The sequence below is a fragment of the Chrysemys picta genome, chromosome 21 (assembly GCF_011386835.1).
Source record: "Chrysemys picta bellii isolate R12L10 chromosome 21, ASM1138683v2, whole genome shotgun sequence".
NCBI classification, from domain to species: domain Eukaryota; kingdom Metazoa; phylum Chordata; order Testudines; family Emydidae; genus Chrysemys; species Chrysemys picta.
Window position 1 is genome coordinate 15,315,517 of NC_088811.1, and position 18,617 is coordinate 15,334,133.

An 18,617-nucleotide genomic window follows, 5' to 3' on the forward strand; every position below is an offset into this window, starting at 1 on the left:
ACAGAGGGCCACTCTGTGTTTGATAACCCTATGGTCAGCCGATTCTTAAAAGGGCTCGACAGGCCATACCCTAACATCCATCAGCCTGTCCCTGCTTGGGACCTCAACCTGGTCCTCTTTAGGTTCATGGGACCGTCCGTTGAGCCATTAGTGACATGCTCCCTACTCTACCTCTCTTACCAGGTGGTGTTCCTGGTAGCGATAACCTCGGCCAGGAGGGGGTCTGAGCTCAGGGGCCTAACATCAGAGCTCCCTTATACTGTGTTCTATAAAGACAAGGTTCAGCTCAGGCCTCACCCAGCTTTTCTCCCGAAGGTCGTATCGCAGTTCCACATCAACCAGGACATCTTTCTCTCTGTGTTCTACCACATTTCAGCAGCAGGGAGCAGAGGCTCCACTCTCTGGATGTCCGCAGGGTGCTGGCCTTTTACATCGAGAGAACAAAACCGTCTAGAAAATTGGTCCAGTTATTCGTGTCAGTGGTGGGCAGAATGCGGGTCCGCCTGTGTCATCACAACGCATCTCATCACGGATCACGTCCTGTATTCATGAGTGCTACAACCTGGCAGGTGTTCCCACACTCCCAATCACTGCGCACTCCATCAGTGCGCAGGCTTCATCAACAGTGTTCCTGGCTCAGGTTCCCACTCAGGAAATCTGCAGGGCGGTGATGTGGTCCTCCATCCATACTTTTGCCACGCACTATGCGATTACCCAGCAGGCCAGAGACGATGCAGCCTTCGGACGAGCAGTGCTCCAATCAGTGGAAGACTCCGACCCCACCTCCTGAACTTGGGCTTCTGAGCCACCTGATTGGAATCGACATTAACCATTTTTCTTCAAGTGCTTGTTCCTCGCCTTCTTGTAACTTTTGTTCTTCAAGATGTATTCATGTCCATTCCAATACCCACCCTCCTACCCCTCTGTGGGAGTAGCCAGCAAGGAGGAACTGAAGGGGTGGCAGGTCAACAGGGCTCTATGTTGAGCGCTATGAAGCCGTGACTCTAGGGGGCGTCCGGACTGACCTGACGGATGCTGCTAGGGAAAAATCTTCTGGCTACCCTGCACATGCGCATGCACACACCTGATTGGAATGGACATGAACAACACGTCTTGAAGAACGACAGTTACGAGAAGGTGAATAACCGTTTTTCTCCTTGTGCAGGGGCAGGCCTTGCTGGTAGCAATCTCATGCATGTTATTTTATAATGAAAATAAGATCACAGGTGTGTGTGTGTGTGTGTTTTATTTAAAAAAAAAAAAAGTTCAGCTTAAAAAATGCTGAACCTTTATTCTAACAGGTAACACACTTTTTTCTCCCCCTGTTCCAGTTCAGGTTCAGTATGTAGGACAAAATGTATGGTTCAAGTTCAGACCCGACTCAAGTAAAAATACTAGTTTGAACTAATTGTCCCTGCTCTGGGGTTGCCCTGTTTGCTACCTGCGTAACATTTTTGGGTACAATAGAATGGATGAGATTCACTAGTAATTGCACAAGGAATTCCTTCTGCTTCTTCATGTGAACATGTCACTTTCCAGTTGTCCAGTCACATAATAGCTGGTTTTACAATGGGAGCGGGAGGGAGGGAAGAGCATGCATAGACCAGCAGAACTGGTTTACCATCACAAGATGGGTAGTTTAAGGCTTTGAATATACAATTCTGGGAAAGAGGAAGGGCATATTTAGGCTGCACTGCTTGAATAGGTACGTTTGAAGGCCATGCACAAACAGAAATCTTCAGTGGAGTTCTGCAAAACTGGCAGTATTGGGATATGTGGAGTTTACACCCTCAATTTTACTTTGGGGCATCTGCTTTGAATTTAGAATGAAACTTCGTGGAAACTGCCAAGTTTTGCCTCACTTGGTGTCCAAACCTTTTGACATTTTTCCCACCTCAATCTCATTCTCTGCCTGCTGGCCCAGGCTTGTGAACCTTTGGACAAAACTGGTCATTTTTAATTCCCTTAGAGAAGTTTGCATTGCTCTATTCCACAACAGCTGTATACATTGATTGGGGTTCTTCAGAGTGACATGGATGAATTTTCTTCAAATCTTTTCTACTATTCTCAGGGACACTCATGATGGACCAGAATATTTATCCAACTTACATTTGTCTTTCATCTTATCTTCTTTTCCTGCAAATAACCTTGCAAAAAGCCCAGACAGCAGCAGACAGCTGCTGTATTCTGCATGTGAGACGTCCCAAATCTCCAGCTAGCTATCCAGAGCTTAATCTACCCAGAAGAGCGAACTTCCCTCAGAGTTGGACTTGCAGCAGATGGCTCGGGAAATGAGGCAAGGAAGCCAGCTAGTGTGCATCTCAGATGGGAGAGGAGTGACTGAGACATGTAGATGGGACTTGGCTCATTCTGGAGTGTTAACTTTTTTTGACTGAGCTCATTGGCAGATGGGGAGTGACAGTGGGAAGATGAGCTGCTTGTTAACATCAACTTACAGAATGGAATTTCCCCTCCAAAGTAAATTAACCCCCTTTTATAGCAGCTGTAGGCTTTCTGCTTGAAATCTTACATTAACAGCCCACTGAAGGAGCCTTTAAAAGAAAAAAAGAAAAAATGCTGCTGTTTGTATAACATGGCTGCGGACTGACTCCGAACTCCCTTAAAACAGCCTCTCATAACATCTGGGCTTCTACAGCACATAAAAATGTTTTCCTTCTGGCAGCAGATTTTATGGAGACGTAATAAAATACGTTTTACAAAAATAATTCTATTTTCAGATTGTGTTTTGCCAGTGAGCGGGGCCTGTCCAGGTGTGGAGGAGATTCAGTGGGGGAGCCTGTGGAAGTAAATCAACCATTGCCAATGCCCCCAGTGTCCCAGATTTGGTCAATTTACTGATGCCCCCCCCCCAACCTCACCATAATGTGTGCTTGTATAGTTCAGATTTATGTTCATCCTCTCCGCGGTCAGATCCTTTTTCTAGGCAACATGTCTCTATGGTATGTAAACAATCTGACTGTGTAATCTAAGGGGAAAATTAAACTTTCTTCTACCCCCTCTCTCCCCCCTCACCTCCCAGGTTATTTTTTGCCTTCAAGGCTCAAACTTAATTAAATGCGCCTCTAGGCTTGTTAGACACTTCACTTAAAAGGAGAAACCTGTAACTGCTCTAGATTTCCAGACTAGACCTCGAGGAAGGGACAGGAACAGATGAATATGAGAATTCAGTGGGTTACTGAAACTGTGTGACGAATCCCCTGTCTACAACATCTTTCTCCCTTCTTTGTTTTTATGCCTTCTCAGCACATCTGTATCAGTTGCCTGGCTTAGGATTGATATTCACTGGTTGGTAGCATATCTGCATTTAGCCAGAAGAATTTTCACTTAAGGCAGCAGAGGAGCCAATCTCTTCACTAGCACCACAGGTTTACGATTACATGGGGCTTGCTGTGGTCTCCAGAGGAACGCTGCCTTAGGCTGCTCTAAGTAGAGGCAGAGCTTGTAAAGGGAACATGGCATTCTAGTGTCAGCTCTAACTTACTCTCAGTGGGGAAAGGGGTTCAGAGTCTCAGTTGACTCATTGCTGTCCCCTGTACAGACTTCCTAAGCAGGTGTTCTACAGTGCATAACTGCAAAAAGAAGAACAGGAGGACTTGTGGCACCTTAGAGACTAACAAATTTATTAGAGCATAAGCTTTCGTGGACTACAGCCCACTTCTTCGGATGCATTCCACGAATGAATTCCATGCATTCCATGTAGTCCACGAAAGCTTATGCTCTAATAAATTTGTTAGTCTCTAAGGTGCCACAAGTCCTCCTGTTCTTCTTTTTGCGGATACAGACTAACACGGCTGCTACTCTGAAACAGTGCATAACTGGGGATTTTACTCATTAAAACAATTGCACCAGTAGTGGGGCTAAACTTTGTCTTGGTTGCAGAAACTTCATGTGAAATGGTCAAAGTGTTAACTATATGTGTCTTGCAAAGTAGAACCCTCCGTGCCAAGTACTTAGTGTCTAAAACACCTTTGCTCTTTCTAATAAGAGATGAGTTTTGGTGGAACTTCCTATTTCTGTGCGCCTGCAGTTTGGTAGCAGCTGAAGGCTGGCAGGAACCTAAATTATCACTAATGTTAGCAGACTGCTGTGGTCTTTCCTTCTCAAACCATAGCAGCTTGGGACATCCACCATATTCTTCTCACTTCTGTTGGAAGATAAATAATTCCCAAAGTGCAGATAACTGGGAAGATCTGAAAATACTGAATTTGCTCCCATATGTGGTTAGAAATAGGGCTGAGGTGAAGAATAAAAAACAGCTTTTTTTCCAGGGACAGACCCCAGATGTCAGACTGGCAGCTCCATGCAATGTGCTCCTCATCAGTAGCTCCATTGGCTATGAATCCAGACAACTTCTGTGTTCCCCTTCTTTCTGTCCCCATCAAAGGATAATTGCATGGATTGTGTATCTACTGCAGCCACATCATGGCTAACTCTGCAGTATACACTTATCCCCTTTAGAGATGATAGGTGAGTGCTGGTGCAAACAGAAAGGGTCTCTCATGGTACTCTGGGGGAAATGGGATTACTGAGAAGGAAGCACCAACATGACTCCGTCTCCAGCCTGGGGATGACTTGTTCTTCATGTGAGATGGTTGCTTGAGTTGGCTGGTGTACTGGTCACTAATGAGATTTGTACTTCTGGGGCTTCCCATTTGGCTAACAAACCATATGCATTTTCTACCTGACCTTATTCTGAAAAAGGCTGCGTTTACTCTACAACTCTGGCACTTAATCACATTCTCCCATCTCTGCAGTTAGTATGTGGAACTATCGTGTATCCCTTCCCACCTTGTTTCTCCATTACAACTGGTTCTATTTCTTTTCTCTCCAGATGGAGAAAGATGAAACTGTGAGTGATTCCTCTCCACACATAGCCAATATTGGACGCTTGGTAGAGGTAAGTACACTGGGACCATCGCAGCTCTAGTAACTTACGTTGTACCAAGGCTAAATTTCCCAGCCATCTTTGCTGTCTAATGAGTTAAGACCCTTTGTGTGCTTCACAATAGTTCTTAGCTGTGAAAAGTCCTTTCCGCACAATTCTAGTCACTCCTTCCTTACCTCTCTCCCCCACTCAAAACAATAACCACCTTCCTGGAAATGAAATGGCCGTGTCCTTAGTATTAGTAAACCCTTTCCCACCCGGAGTCACTTAGAGTCATTGTTTTTGACAGAATTACTTAAAGCCATGCCACAGTATACCGAGCTGCCCTTTCAGCTGACATGTCGGTGCATAGGAAGTGCTCATTTAGTGCGCTGCAGTTGTTTTTCACAGCACTTGACTTCATTGCAATTGTCAGTCTATTCCTCAATGTACTAAGAGTCAAGGATAAGATTGCATTAGTTGCTGGAAAAGGGGTGTGGAGCAACAGTTTGCTGCTGTTTTACCACACCATATTCTAGAAAGAAGCTCTTATCCTCATTGATTTCAGACTTCATAGTCACTTTCTTTGGAAAGAGGGGAGAAAATCCTTAGTTAAATGGGTGTGTGCATAATACTGTTGCTAAAGCCCACCAGACACTCAAAGCATCAAAGATAAAACCCACTTGATTTTGGGCCTTTTGTCAGAGGAGGGGTGGCCAGTGATTCAGGCCAGGCTGAAGTTTTGCTGGGGGAGAAAGTATCACTTCCAAACATATTGCAGTTGTACCATTAGCCACCAATTCAGAGAATTCAACTTTGTTCTATAGAACCCTTGACCTCTTGGGTTCCTTAAATGGCTGACTCAGAACCTGGGAGTTTGTTCTGTTAGGGATCAGAACTAACAAGAGGGGGTGAATGGGCTGTCCTGTTTGCAGTGGGATACAAGCAAGGAGTTGGATCCCTGAACAAAAACTGCCCTCTTGTGGTCCTGGACAGGTATTTTGTGTATATAGCCTTCCACAGTAACCAGGAGCAAAGTGAATCCTCAGACATAATGTGAGCTGAACCTCCAGCTGTTAGGAGAAGTGGGGCACACAGGCTGACATGAAAACTTAAATAACAGGATACAGTGGGTCAAATCATGCCGTGGAAAGCATTGCATATCAATACAGTCAACTGGGCTGATGAAGGGATACTCATAAGAGAGTGTAGTAACTTCTAATAACCATAGAAACAACTGCAGTGATTAATAGGCTTGCTTCTCCTTTTCTTCTAGGACATGGAAAACAAAATCAGAAGTACGCTGAATGAGATTTATTTTGGAAAAACAAAGGACATCGTTAATGGGCTGAGGTAATGGACCATCCACAGCTGGCACTTAGAGCTCACTTAGCCCTCTCCTTCCCCCAGCAGCACCTGCAGTATTGTCCCACAGTCAAACAGTGACTGGCATTCCTTTGCTAGAACTTCCCCTTTCCATATCTCCAATTAGTCTCCTCATTGTGTTTTGGAAACATTTACTAGTAGTGGTGTATTTAGAGAACATTTCTCTTACACCTTTTCACTACAGGAATTTGCAGCACTTTAACCCCTGTTCCCAGTTCAAGAAGAGCATAGCACAATTAGGTACTGTAGCTTGATGAGATTCTTTTTTAATGGGCAGCTTAATTATTCAGACGGCAGAAGGTTGTAAGGGCTGGGTAACTAAATTTTGACTCATAGACCTAAACTTATTCTTACAAATAATTCTCAAATGCCAAACAATCATAAGGCACTGGCGATTCTATGAAAACAGAGCTTGTAGTTTTTTAAAAATGTGCTGCCACTTTTCTTCCCCGCTCCCTCAGGCTGGAATGTAGCTTACTAGAGCAGACCGAGTGAATGAGCCGAGTCTGCTGTGTATTTCTGCCGGGTAGTTGTGTGAGGCTTTGAACCTTGATTATGTCCAATCAGGAACTTGGCATAGCAAGCTCTGGGTGGGTGTTTTTTAACTCTTGGGGGGAAAGTGCAGAACTGAGAGGGTGTTGAATGCTAATTAAACTCTTCTACCCTGTAAATATGCAAATTCTGCAGTTCCCATGCATACTGATGTATGAAAGCATCAGCAGGTCTGCCCTGCAATGGTAGAATTATGGTGCTGATAAAACACTTCTGCTGCCTTCCTAATGGCAGTTTGGCTGGAGTGGGACCTGGTACTAGACAGACCTATTTAATGAAGTGCTGGTTGAAAATTGTCCCTCATTTTCATTGTGGTGTGTGGGGAATTGGCCAGGCAGCTGCCATTAACATCACATGGAAATATGTAACTGATTATTATTTCCTGTGTGAACCTCGTTGAAAATACCTGTAGTTGAATCTATGCAGTATATTCTCCAGTACCACAGTCTAAAAGAGCTACTATTGTGTGTGTCAATGAGGTAATCTGTTTAGAACCGTTATCACCCAGAGTATCTGGGTCTGGCTTTTCCTTCTCACCTTTCCTGTTTCCTCTGACTCGTGTATTTACACTTGTTCTTCCTGAACTCGTTCCTAGTGGCTTCCAGGATGCCAGCTGTCTGTTACTGGGTTCTTCTGACTGTTCTTTTCCCTACTCTACTTCACTCATTTCTGAACTACTCTCTGTAGATCTATTGATGCTATCCCCGACAACCAAAAGTATAAGCAGTTGCAGAGGGAGCTTTCTCAAGTGTTGACCCAGCGTCAGATCTACATCCAGCCTGATAACTAAACCAATCCAGGTACCCCTGCCTGTGAGGTGTGACAATCAGCACTAAACTAGGACTCACCCTGCCGAGAACAAGCTGTCTTACCTATGCATGACAACTGAAACCAGAACTAACCCGTAACTCCTGCAGACTGACCACCAACTTTTAATTTGTTTCACCCTAGGGCTATTTCTTCATAGAAGCAATGAATGCCTTGATCTTTATTTCCACTGTGTGGAGTTCTGTGCACTGAAACGTGGGGGGATTTGCCCGTTTTGTTCTGCACTCTGTCTTGGGGGGCAATTATACAGTAGATGGCCACATACCCAAAGTGGTGGCAGCTTGTATTCATTGTTTTTATCCAAAACCGTTTGGCTCCATTACAATTGCACCATCTTTTTTTTTTTTTTTACAGCAGCTGTACAGATCTTATAGAATACTCATTCCCTGTAAATTTTATAGTACTCCTTTCCCTCTGAATAGAAGGAAGGTTTTGGAAGTAAATAGCCGTCCTTTCAATTGTAAATGATGAAATATCAAGGGCCCTTTGGTCTTGGTACTTCCAAGGCCAATAGCAACCATGCTGATTCCCCCTTCCCACCAAATCCTCTTTTTGCCTTGTATAGCTGAGTCTTTCTTGGAGCTTGAAAATTCAGCTTCACTCACCCTACTGAAATGTCTCTAGTCTCCATTTTCCTGGTCCTTGCACAGCCTGTTATAAAGGGGGTTGCTCATATACTGTAGGTTGCTCTTGGAGTTTTGATTGCTTAGGATGCATGGCAGTGACTAACCTTGGGCCAGTTTAACCTTCCACTCCAATTCCTAATGAGTTACAGATGCCTTCTTAAACATGTTAAGCTGACGGAGGGGAAAATGAGCACTGTTTGTTGATGATGGCCCAGAACCATTACTTTAACCTGTGACAAATGCAAATATAAAATCTATATATTTATATTAAAGCAACTGAATTCTCCAGAGACGAGAGGATGGAAATACTTTCTAATAACATTAGAAAAATAACTCTGATACAAAAAATGGACTTGCTTTTCAGAAACGAGCGCCCAGGAATAACGTAGCCCTGACCACAGGAGAGAATGTAAAATATAGAATATATGGAGAGGAGTCTACTAAATTGGATGCTAATGGCTTCCCTAAGGTGTTAGCATCTCTTTAAAAGGCCAATGTCCTTGTTCTGTTATCTGATCAGTTATAAGATCCCTTTTTAACTAGGGATCTTTATTGTACCTTGCTGTAACAGCTGCAAGATTCTTTAGCCGTGTCCATGAAAGTATTAATAAGCAAAATCAAGATGATTCTTTAAATGTGTGGCTTTTTTCTATAACCATTTACTAAGAAAGCCGGGGTATATTTTGCCTGTAATACCCTTATCACATCTATTCTACTTCAGCTGCTTTGGTTACAGTTGACGATGACTGTAGATAAAGAATAAACTGCAGATGCAAATAAGTGCCTGAACAGAGATCTCTGGACATGCTGTACCCCTAGTAAAGAAGTGGGACGAAGGAATAGTGTGTGTAAAGCAGAATTGTCTCATCATATGACTGTCTCATGAAGTGCTAGCAGATAGTGGAAATATCTCATCTGTTACAGATCTATAGCTTCAGCTCAAAAATAAAGATTTTAAAAAGTTAAACTGCTCTAATACCAGTGGCTCTCAACCTCTCCCGTACAGCGAGCCCTTGAGATCTGCTCACCATCCTCTTGGAGTTTGCAATCCCATGTTGACAACTGCTCTAGTGGTCTGCTTTGTTGCAGCTGCTAACTCCTTACGAAGGAAAATCCTCTTCCCCCAATCCCCAGAGCAGCAGCAGAGATGCCATTAAACATTCCTGCTAAGGGCACCAGTGACAACATAAGCCCCGTTGTTGGAATTTTTTTTATATGATGTGTTCTGCTAGAAGCTCATGATAGGGGTTTGTAGCTAGTGGGCCTCCATTCGATAATGGAAGAGTACTTTCCTTCCAACAACTACATGATAGCTCATAGGAAAATACAAAGACTAGCTTCTTAAAAATCTAGCTTTCTAATGAACATTTTTATCTGTTTAAACTTAAAGCAATAGCTGCCTGAATGCCTAGGTGAACCTAAAGCTTTGTGTCTCGAAGCACATGGACATACATGAGATATTCATTATCTTGGTAATTTTATTCCATAAAGCAGCTTTCGCAAGCCAGAGTTAAACCAACTCTCATTTGAACTCTGCCCTAAGAAGAGAGAAACTTTTTGGTCTTTCTGTAAAGCAGCTTCTGCTTTTCCCATGAGTAAATGCATTGGTAGGGACGTGGCTGCCACATACTGAGATATTTATTACCTGAACTATTTGTTAGGTCCCGCAAACAGGTCCATTGCAGAGTTGGCATAGAATAACTGCTGGATTATCTACCTTAACGTCATGATCACTTTGAGATCGATCTACTCTAACACACTGTCTGAGGGACAACTAGATGTTCCCAAGCTCTAACGTAAAGGATCGGGATTCTCCCCCCCAAGAATTGGAGGTAGTGGAACTTCAGAGGAAGTATATCTGTGGTGACTCCCTGTTAGAGTGAAGTTCACTATACTTGCGAAAAGTGTTCACTTTACCTTCTGTCCTCCGTATTTGCAACAGGCAAATAGAGGTTGTTTCCTCTAAGCCTGAGTCATTGTTCTGCTATTGCCTCAAATCCCAGAAGAATACCTGTTAAAAATCACTGCTTTCAAATGTCCCATTTTAATTTGTTTCCTTCCTCCCAACAGGTCTGTGCAGACTTTTGCAGACAAATCAAAACAAGATGCTCTTAAAAATGACCTGGTGGAGGCTTTGAAGAAAAAGCAGCAAAGTTAAAATACTCTTCATGCTAACAAGACATGCCATGCACTCATTAGATTCCTTTCTTAGAAAATTCATTTTCTCCCCAGACCCCCCTTTTTGGTTACGTCACATCACAGTTTGCATCCAGTACTATCCATACGCCGCCATCTCCCCATGAATAAAGCTGTACAAACTTTTTCAGTCTCTGAAGTTTACTTTGCACCACGTTTTACTATCAAGATCTTAGGATATATTTCTGTAGAAGTCATGCATTTTTCCCCCCCTTTTCTCCCATTTATATGCATAAACACCAATCATTCTGTTTCTTTTCCTCCCCTCCCCCCGCCTTTTGTTACATTGGTGTAAAAAATGTAAAACAAAATTTATTAAATACTGTGGTGTGTGAAAGAGGAAAAACTGGAAAAACGTATTCCACGTATGTGTGGGGACTGGGCATGGGGGACGGCTGGTGGGAGGGAGGGAAGAGAGGGTGTTCCTCAGTGTTGTACTATACTGATTAAACCAGACTTGCAAGGAAACATTGATTTGGTGACCTGCTGAAAGTTCTGCTCTTCTATAGCCTCTTTCCAAGGCACCTTTCTGTCAATTTTTATGGAATGCAAAAGGGGTTTTTGTTTTGATTTTGTTTTTTGTAAAGCTTAAATTGAATCTACACCTTATACTTGAGCCTCCATACTAAAAACAAAAAAACCCACAAAATAAAAATAAAAATAAAAAAATCCTGGGAAAGCAACGTGCATCCAGTGTCCTTTTTATTTCTTATTCCTTCCTTTCTCATTGCTTAGCATTTACGCTTATGATGCATTCTTTTATGGGAGTAGGGAGCAGCTGTCCCGTCTACACACAGACGTTTGTAATTCAAACCACCACTATACTGTGTGGCCACAGAAAGCAAGTGAACTCTTCTTGTCTCACACCAAGGTCAGCTGAAACTTATTTGGTTTAGGGAGACTATTTGATTTACTTTGCTAGTCACAGATTGGGTGCATCTTGCCAGTTTTATGCGGTGCTGTTTTTCATTAGCTTGCCATACTTTCAAGATGTTGGCATGAGGATGTTGTCACGCTGCTGCATTCTGGGATTGGAGCTTCAGGCATATAGCAAATGTGGAACAGATGTATTCTGAGAAGAATTAGAATATCTGGCATCATTGCATATGTTGAACATAGTTGAGGTAAAACCTGTTTGTTAAAGCACTCGGGGAGAAGAGAGGCCTAACCAACACTTGGCAATGTTAAATGTGGCCAATTCTAAGCAATGGTACTAGTGAAAAGCTGTTCGGCCACTTCATTTCCACCTAGACACCTTTTTAACTTATGTAAGTGAATTTAGTGCTTGTGGAAGGCGCAAGACACGTAGTTCTGTGGCCAGAAATCTACTGATTCACACCAAGAATGTCTTTCAAGTGGCAGTTGGAAGGCCTTTCTCGTGGAGGAGCCGCGTCCAGAAGACCATCAGCTTCCATGTCCCTTCAGTCCATGGCCTGTCTGCTGAGAGAACCAGCAAGGGTGCATAGTGCATAGAGAGCCACACACTACACCATAAAATGACTGAGCCCACCAACATATCTCATCACTGGTTTCTCACAGTATTTACTTGCTACTGGGTTGAAGGAGGGATATGAAAGGCCAGGATGTCAGATAGCAGGTTGTTGGTAGGAATAGGAAAGTGCATCTCCCCCTCATGCTCAGGTCAGGCTTTGACTAACTGTCATTTGGGAAATCTGATCCAGAGGGCTGCTCATGGAAGAAACTAAAAGGCTTTAATTTTTTGTAAAGAAAAGTGACATTTGTCCCATGTTTGTCTTTCCCCCAGAAAGCACCACTCCTAGGAAGATGGTGGCATGACTCCCCTTCATAACTCAGCTCCCAATAGCGATCAACAGAAGCTGGGAGTGGACACGTGATCACTTTGATTGCCTGTTCTGTTCATTCCCTCTGAAGCATCTTGCATTGGCCACTGTTGGAAGATAGGATACTGGGCTAGATGGACCATTGGTCTGACCCATTATGGCTGTCTTTATGTTAACACACTTACTTCTAGTAGCTTAAGTTAATGCTGTAAGGGAACTGCCAGTGTTTCCCCTTACTAGGTTGATTATGAACACATTAGAAATTTGTTCAACTGTCTGCCAAGGGAGTGAGAGAAATCTTAGGAGACTTCATCTGTCTCACCCCAGAAACTGAGAACAATCTGGCCTGACCTACATATACTTTCCCTATCCTCAGCTGGCAAACAGCTTTCATTGGTGACTCATGATGGTGGGTAACACCTGCCAATCCCCTGCCCTATCATCTGCTCACCCTTGCTCTGGGCTATATTAGCTAGCCTATCTCCTTCACCTTCCTGTCTTCCTGCAGTGGCAGTATTATACCAGAGAGCACCTCTTACTTTAATACTGACCTCAGTCCAACTCTGCAGTTTCTCTGTATGGTTTGAGGAAGAATGGTTTTGTGCTTGACATTGGATTAGGACAGCAGGATTCAGTTCTCAGCTCTTCCGTGGATTCCATGTGTGCTCTTGGGCAAGTCACTTGATCTTTGCCTCTTGTTCCTCGCCTGTAAAGCAAGGATTCTTCTCTACCTCACCGGGGATGGTGTAAGGAGAAACTCATTTATATGTGTGAGGTGCTCAGATACACCAGTAGTGAGAGAGATTTGAAGTCATTACAAGTAGCCAGTAATCTGTCCAACTCTCTCCTTTGCTCTAACTCACAGAGGTGACCTATAAGGTGGTATTCTTATTAGGAATATAAACGGTCTTCTCACAATCTCTTTCATTCAGAGGAATATAGAGTTGAAGCAGCTGGCTGGCCATAGTCAATCTTCAGTTTAAGCTTTAGCGCAACTATGGCGAGGTGGTAGAGTTTAGACAGGCTTTCCCACTAGTCTGAGCTGAAAATGGGGCCTGATCTGAGTTTTTAGTAAGCCTATGGAGACAGCATGTTCAACGCTGCTTAAAATGTATCTGGTCTTGTGCTTACTCTTTGTTTATAGTAGGTGCTGATTAATTCCCATAAAATACAATGAGAGGGAGAAGGGAGCAAATGCCTGATGGGCTGTCAGCATCTGGCCTACAGAATTATCCTCTGGATGAACCTATGTGAATGTGAAATGAAAATGTAGGCATTAATATTGATTGAAGTACTTTTTTTTACTCTAATTATGCTGTTTCAATGTGACATATTTAACATTCAGACATCTGCATGTGATTAAAGCCCCGTGCCTGAGTGTTTACCCATGGGGCCTCTGGTGTCTCTCATTCAGGTCATATGAAAGGACTGGAGCCAAGGAGTAAATGTACATACTCCCTCCTTGAAGTCTGCAACCTCAAGGGCAACATTTCAGTTTGTGTTGTTGCCATTTGGTTCTGTAATGTGGAACTTCTGAGGTTAGAGCTAAGTTTGTAATAACTTCTAAAGTTTGAAAATAATATGTCAACTTAGGCTGGGGAGCAGCATGTTCCTCATTGATGTTTCTAATTCTACCTGTTCTAAAGCGTTTCTCACAAGCCCTTCATACCCGTTTAACTACAGGTGAGACTATTATTATACATTAGAGGGATTATACTGCTAACAATACAAGCCTGGTCTACACCTAGACTTAACTAACAGAACTATGTTAGTGAGGGATATAATTTTTTATAAAATCAGTCATTAGCGATACATTCACAGTAGGTGATGTATCAGAGGGGTAGCTGTGTTAGTCTGGATCTGTAAAAAGCAACAGAGGGTCCTGTGGCACCTTTAAGACTAACAGATGTATTGGAGCATAAGCTTTCGTGGCTGAATGCCCACTTCGTCAGACACATGTAATGGAAATTTCCAGAGGCAGGTATAAATATGCAGGCAAGAATCAGTATGGAGATAACGAGGTTAGTTCAATCAGGGAGGGTGAGGTCCTCTGCTAGCAGTTGAGGTGTGAACACCAAGGGGGGAGAAACTGCTTCTGTAGTTGGCTAGCCATTCACAGTCTTCGTTTAATCCTGGTCTGATGGTGTCAAATTTGCAAATGAACTGGAGCTCAGCAGTTTCTCTTTGGAGTCTGGTCCTGAAGGTTTTTTTTTTTTTGCTGTAAGATGGCTACCTTTACATCTGCTATTGTGTGGCTAGGGAGGTTGACGTGTTCTCCTACAGGTTTTTGTATATTGCCATTCCTAATATCTGACTTGTGTCCATTTATCCTTGCTTTTTACTGTGAATGTAGTTAATGGTATAGCTTATTCCCCTACAGAAAAATAAGCTGTAGTTTTATAAGCACTTTTTCTACTGCCATAAGTGTATCTACACTAGGGTGGTTGCACTGCTTTAACTGTACCTGTGTAGTTACATAAATCCTACTACTGTAGACGAAGGCATTGTCTACATACAGTCAAATGAGAGAGACACATTACCTTTTCAGAAGCAGCATTGTCTAATGGGTCACATAGTGGACTGGAGACCGAAGTTCCATTCCTAGTTCTCTCTGACTTGTGTAACCATGAGGGAAGTCACTTTTCTGTTCCACTCCCACCCTTTGGCAAGGTAAAGCTCTTGCATAGTATCTAAGACAATGGGATCCTAATCTGTATTTGTCATTAGATACGATTGTCTAGTTCTCAACGTACACCAGGAACAGCTTTGGCTAATGAAGTACCACCCAGTAGGCACAGGACAGGTGTCCTAACACCTTGTCAATATACCTTGGGCAGCAGGAGGGAAGTGAGTTATCTCCCTCTTGCTGACTAATGGAGTAAGCAAGTGATCGTGTCTAGTTCTGATAAGACTTTCAGCCTCTGACTGGAGAAAATGTGTGGCTTTAAAGAGGTACTCCTGCTTCTTTAAAACATTGACCCCACTTTAATAGAGTATTCTGCATCCCACCTCCCTTCCTATTTGCAATTGCTTAGCTGGAAAAGCAATTTAGCATCACATAGCCGGACCAGAGGAATGGTGAGCCCCTCAACAGCAGTAAGTGGACAGAGACTATAGTTCTAAAACCTCCTTTAATGTAAAGCCAGATCCTGCAGTGATGAGCACTGCTAGAACTGTGTAAAATATTTATGGACATGCTTAACTTTAAGTATACTGAAGCACTCTGCTGAATGGGGGCTTCAGTCCAGAAAATGAGTCAAGCTTTGCTAGTCCCCTTTTGAAATTATTTTGTTTCCGTCTTCCTGGAAGAAAAGATTTGTTTGTCAGCAATAGATAGCTGTCTAGGCATGATAGCAGCTCTAACCCAGAACTGGTTATATATAATCTAGCTCTGGCCTAGGTCGGTCTATGCTTCAAATATTGCTATGGCAGGGAACTTAGTTACGACTCACTGTTGCCTAACCTGGTTACAAACATGGGCCTAGATCCTGAACTGCAGTGAATTAGCATCGCTCCCTTGAATTTCAATAGGGCTATGCTGTTTTACACCTGCTGCTCATCTGTCTTGTAGTTCCTGTTAGAACTAAAAGATGGACTTGAATGGAAGAGTTTCTTAAACGGGCAGGATTTTTAGAGGAAGTGAGCATGGGAAAGTTCAGGAGCTATTCCTGACAGTCAATCTAAGTCCATCCTTGTTTAAAAGGCACAAACTCATGAATTAATAATTAGTAGGGTGAAAATCTTAAGCTCTCTCTCCAGGAAAGTAGTGGGAGAGAACACCTGGAAAAATCAGTTTAGTAGAAGCCAGTATGGAATCAAGCAGGGGAGCGTGTAATTAACTAATCTCTGTTCTCTGAAAAATATTCCTACTAGCACATTTCCATTAAATTGGGCCTTTGTGAGACATTGTAATTTCTTTCCCTCAGAGCCCTGGCCAAAGTTCAATAATCATGTAATACAATTAAGTTATCCTCCTGGCCTCTTCCTTCTTTTAAGATCAGCAGCTAAACAATGCGGAAGGGATTAGTATGTAGGTACAGCCTGTGTTCTTTCCTTAGGTTAGAAAGAACGCATCTGTGAGCTGCTTCACCTCAGGCGAGGGGAAGGTTTGCAGCTGCTGTAGAATCCGGATTACCAAGAGCTACTGGGTGACTAGAGGAGGGAGCTGTGTGGGGTTATACAGCCCTCTCATTGCTGCACCAGTGCTACTGATTACGCAGAGCAATGATACCCAATACAGAGCTCGATGGTGGAAAGCTTGACATATCCTGCTCCCATGTAGCTGTTCATTTTAAAAAGAAAAAAGCTTTCCTCCCTCCCGTTAGTAGCAAAGGACTAATAATTTAGTGCTACTGTGAGCCAGCTATGTTAATTACTTTGGTACATTTTATAATGAAAAATAGAGGACTATGAACCAGGTTTTTAAGCCACAGGGATGAGGATGATGAAAACAAACTGAAGTCTTGTTGCCTTCACCTGCTTGCTAGAGCTTGTGCTTGAGCTGTACTGTGGACAGAATCACTTCAGGCTGATTTCCTGCTCTAGGAACTGTACCTGCTGTGCACCAGCCAGTGGTTTAAAGAAAAAAAAAAAAAAAAAAACCTTCCCTTCCCCCCCCTTTTCCTACAAAAGTTATGAGTTGAAGATTGAGCCCCTCACCTTCTCTGCCAGGGAAGCTTTAACCGTAGGTGCTCCTTTCCCCCTCTTCCATCAAACCCAGGAATACACCACACATCCCCTATACCAGCTGAGTCTGGATAAGTGTCGCTGGCTTCTTGAACTGTTTATACAAGCAAGTGCTGGTTGCTGTAACACTAGTGAACAGACTCGCTCCTGCTCTACAACAGATATGGACAACATAAGCTGTGACCTGTCAGCCTCTTGCACACTTGGCCTTTAGTAGCAGACAGCGCTGGCCTCATGGCAGCAGGCATCAGTAGCCACCAACTGGCCCATTGTTGCACCTATGGAGTGCAATGAGCCAGGCTGGTTTGAAGTAGTAGGGATCTAAGGTATGTCTACACTGCAGCTGGAGCATACCTCCTAGTCTGGGTAAACAGACACATGCTAACACTAGTCAAGCTAGTACACCCAAGAGAATGTGGACAGTGGGGCAAGGGCTAGCCACCCAAGCTTGGGCCTACAGCGTTGAGGAGGCAGCTCCTAGCACAACATTCCCCCCTGCTTTTAAAAAATAAAACCTAGCTCAAGTGGCAGTAGTGCCTCCAGCAAGGCTGGGAGGCAAACTCCCACCTCTAATGGAAGTAGCTGCAACAGCTCTTTGACTCAATAGAAGACACTTTCTTCTGTTTTAGAAGGCTTCTGCAGTGCATTGTAAGATGGAATTGTGGGGCAAGCTCTTTAGCTCACAAGCACAGACCAGCTACTTTGACTGGGATGTTCTGCTTGGGTTTTGCTCACTGCTGCCTGGAGCAAAACTCTTAACTCTAAGCCGTAGAAAAGTCCAGTGGAAGTTAATATTCACCTTTTACAAATGTGTAAGCCTAAGGCACAAAGAAGGTTGCAGTAAGAGCTAGGAATAGAATCCAGGAGGCCTAGCTCCCACTCCCTTGTGCTTGTCACCCTGCCAGTCAGTACCCTATCCTGCCCCTTAAGTTCTACATAAAAAAAACAACAAAGGAGGTTAATTGTGGCTATAGCTTCCCCCTTCCCACTCTGCCGTGCTGTACTGGTTCTGTCAGACCACTACTTGAACTGTTTCTTTTGAAGGCTCTGTCGTAGAATGCTTGTTTCTGTGTCCTGGGACGGGCACAGCTACTCTTGTGTTGGTGTCTGATTCCACTGCAAAGTGAGCTCTCCATTTAGCTTTTCTGGAATTATAACAGTACTAAAAGCTTTTTACCTCCTGTCTCCACCTTTACAAATCAGTTTTCCTATAGGACAGGAGCACCCTTTGCAGCTCAGGACCTGTAAAACCCAGTGAAGGATTATTACAGCAGAATATTTGAAAGTTCTGTCACCACCAATTCCACTTTCAAGGGATTGTGAAATGAAAAGGGGTAGTTAGTGTCTGGTTTAGACCAAAGTAGGAGGTTAAGTCTCTCTCTCAGCCACACAACACCCTAGAATGGGGGAAGAGTAGTTTCCTCCTAGAGATCAAGTTTGAGAATCACCTCTGACTTAGTCTCATTGCCTGGAGAGCTGCCACAGCTCACTCAGTTACATGATGGTTCAGTAGGGATATATAGTCTAGGCCAGGGGCTTTCACAACAAATTTTTTGGTGGCCTCAGAGTATGGCCATTAACTCTTGCTGATGGCTGCACTGACCCTTTCCCCTAAAATAATTAACTTTAGGAAAAACAGAGATGCACCTCTCCTTG

The 18,617-nt window shown here is 43.4% G+C and overlaps 1 protein-coding gene across 4 annotated transcripts in view; it reads left to right on the forward strand.

Annotated features, from left to right (window-relative positions):
* Positions 1 to 11,156, forward strand: part of CAPZB (capping actin protein of muscle Z-line subunit beta) — a 111,459-nt gene extending 100,303 nt beyond the window's left edge. For 2 of the 4 annotated variants that reach the window (XM_005292968.4, XM_008167319.3), the window contains 4 exons: positions 4,853 to 4,918; positions 6,162 to 6,238; positions 7,511 to 7,623; positions 10,348 to 11,156. In XM_005292968.4, the coding sequence (XP_005293025.1) occupies positions 4,853 to 4,918; positions 6,162 to 6,238; positions 7,511 to 7,613 (246 nt within the window). In that variant the 3' untranslated portion in view covers positions 7,614 to 7,623; positions 10,348 to 11,156. The remainder of the gene's footprint in view (positions 1 to 4,852; positions 4,919 to 6,161; positions 6,239 to 7,510; positions 7,624 to 10,347) is intronic. The other 2 variants (XM_005292969.5, XM_065575129.1) reach the window with 1 other exon arrangement.
* Positions 11,157 to 18,617: the final 7,461 nt, after the last annotated feature.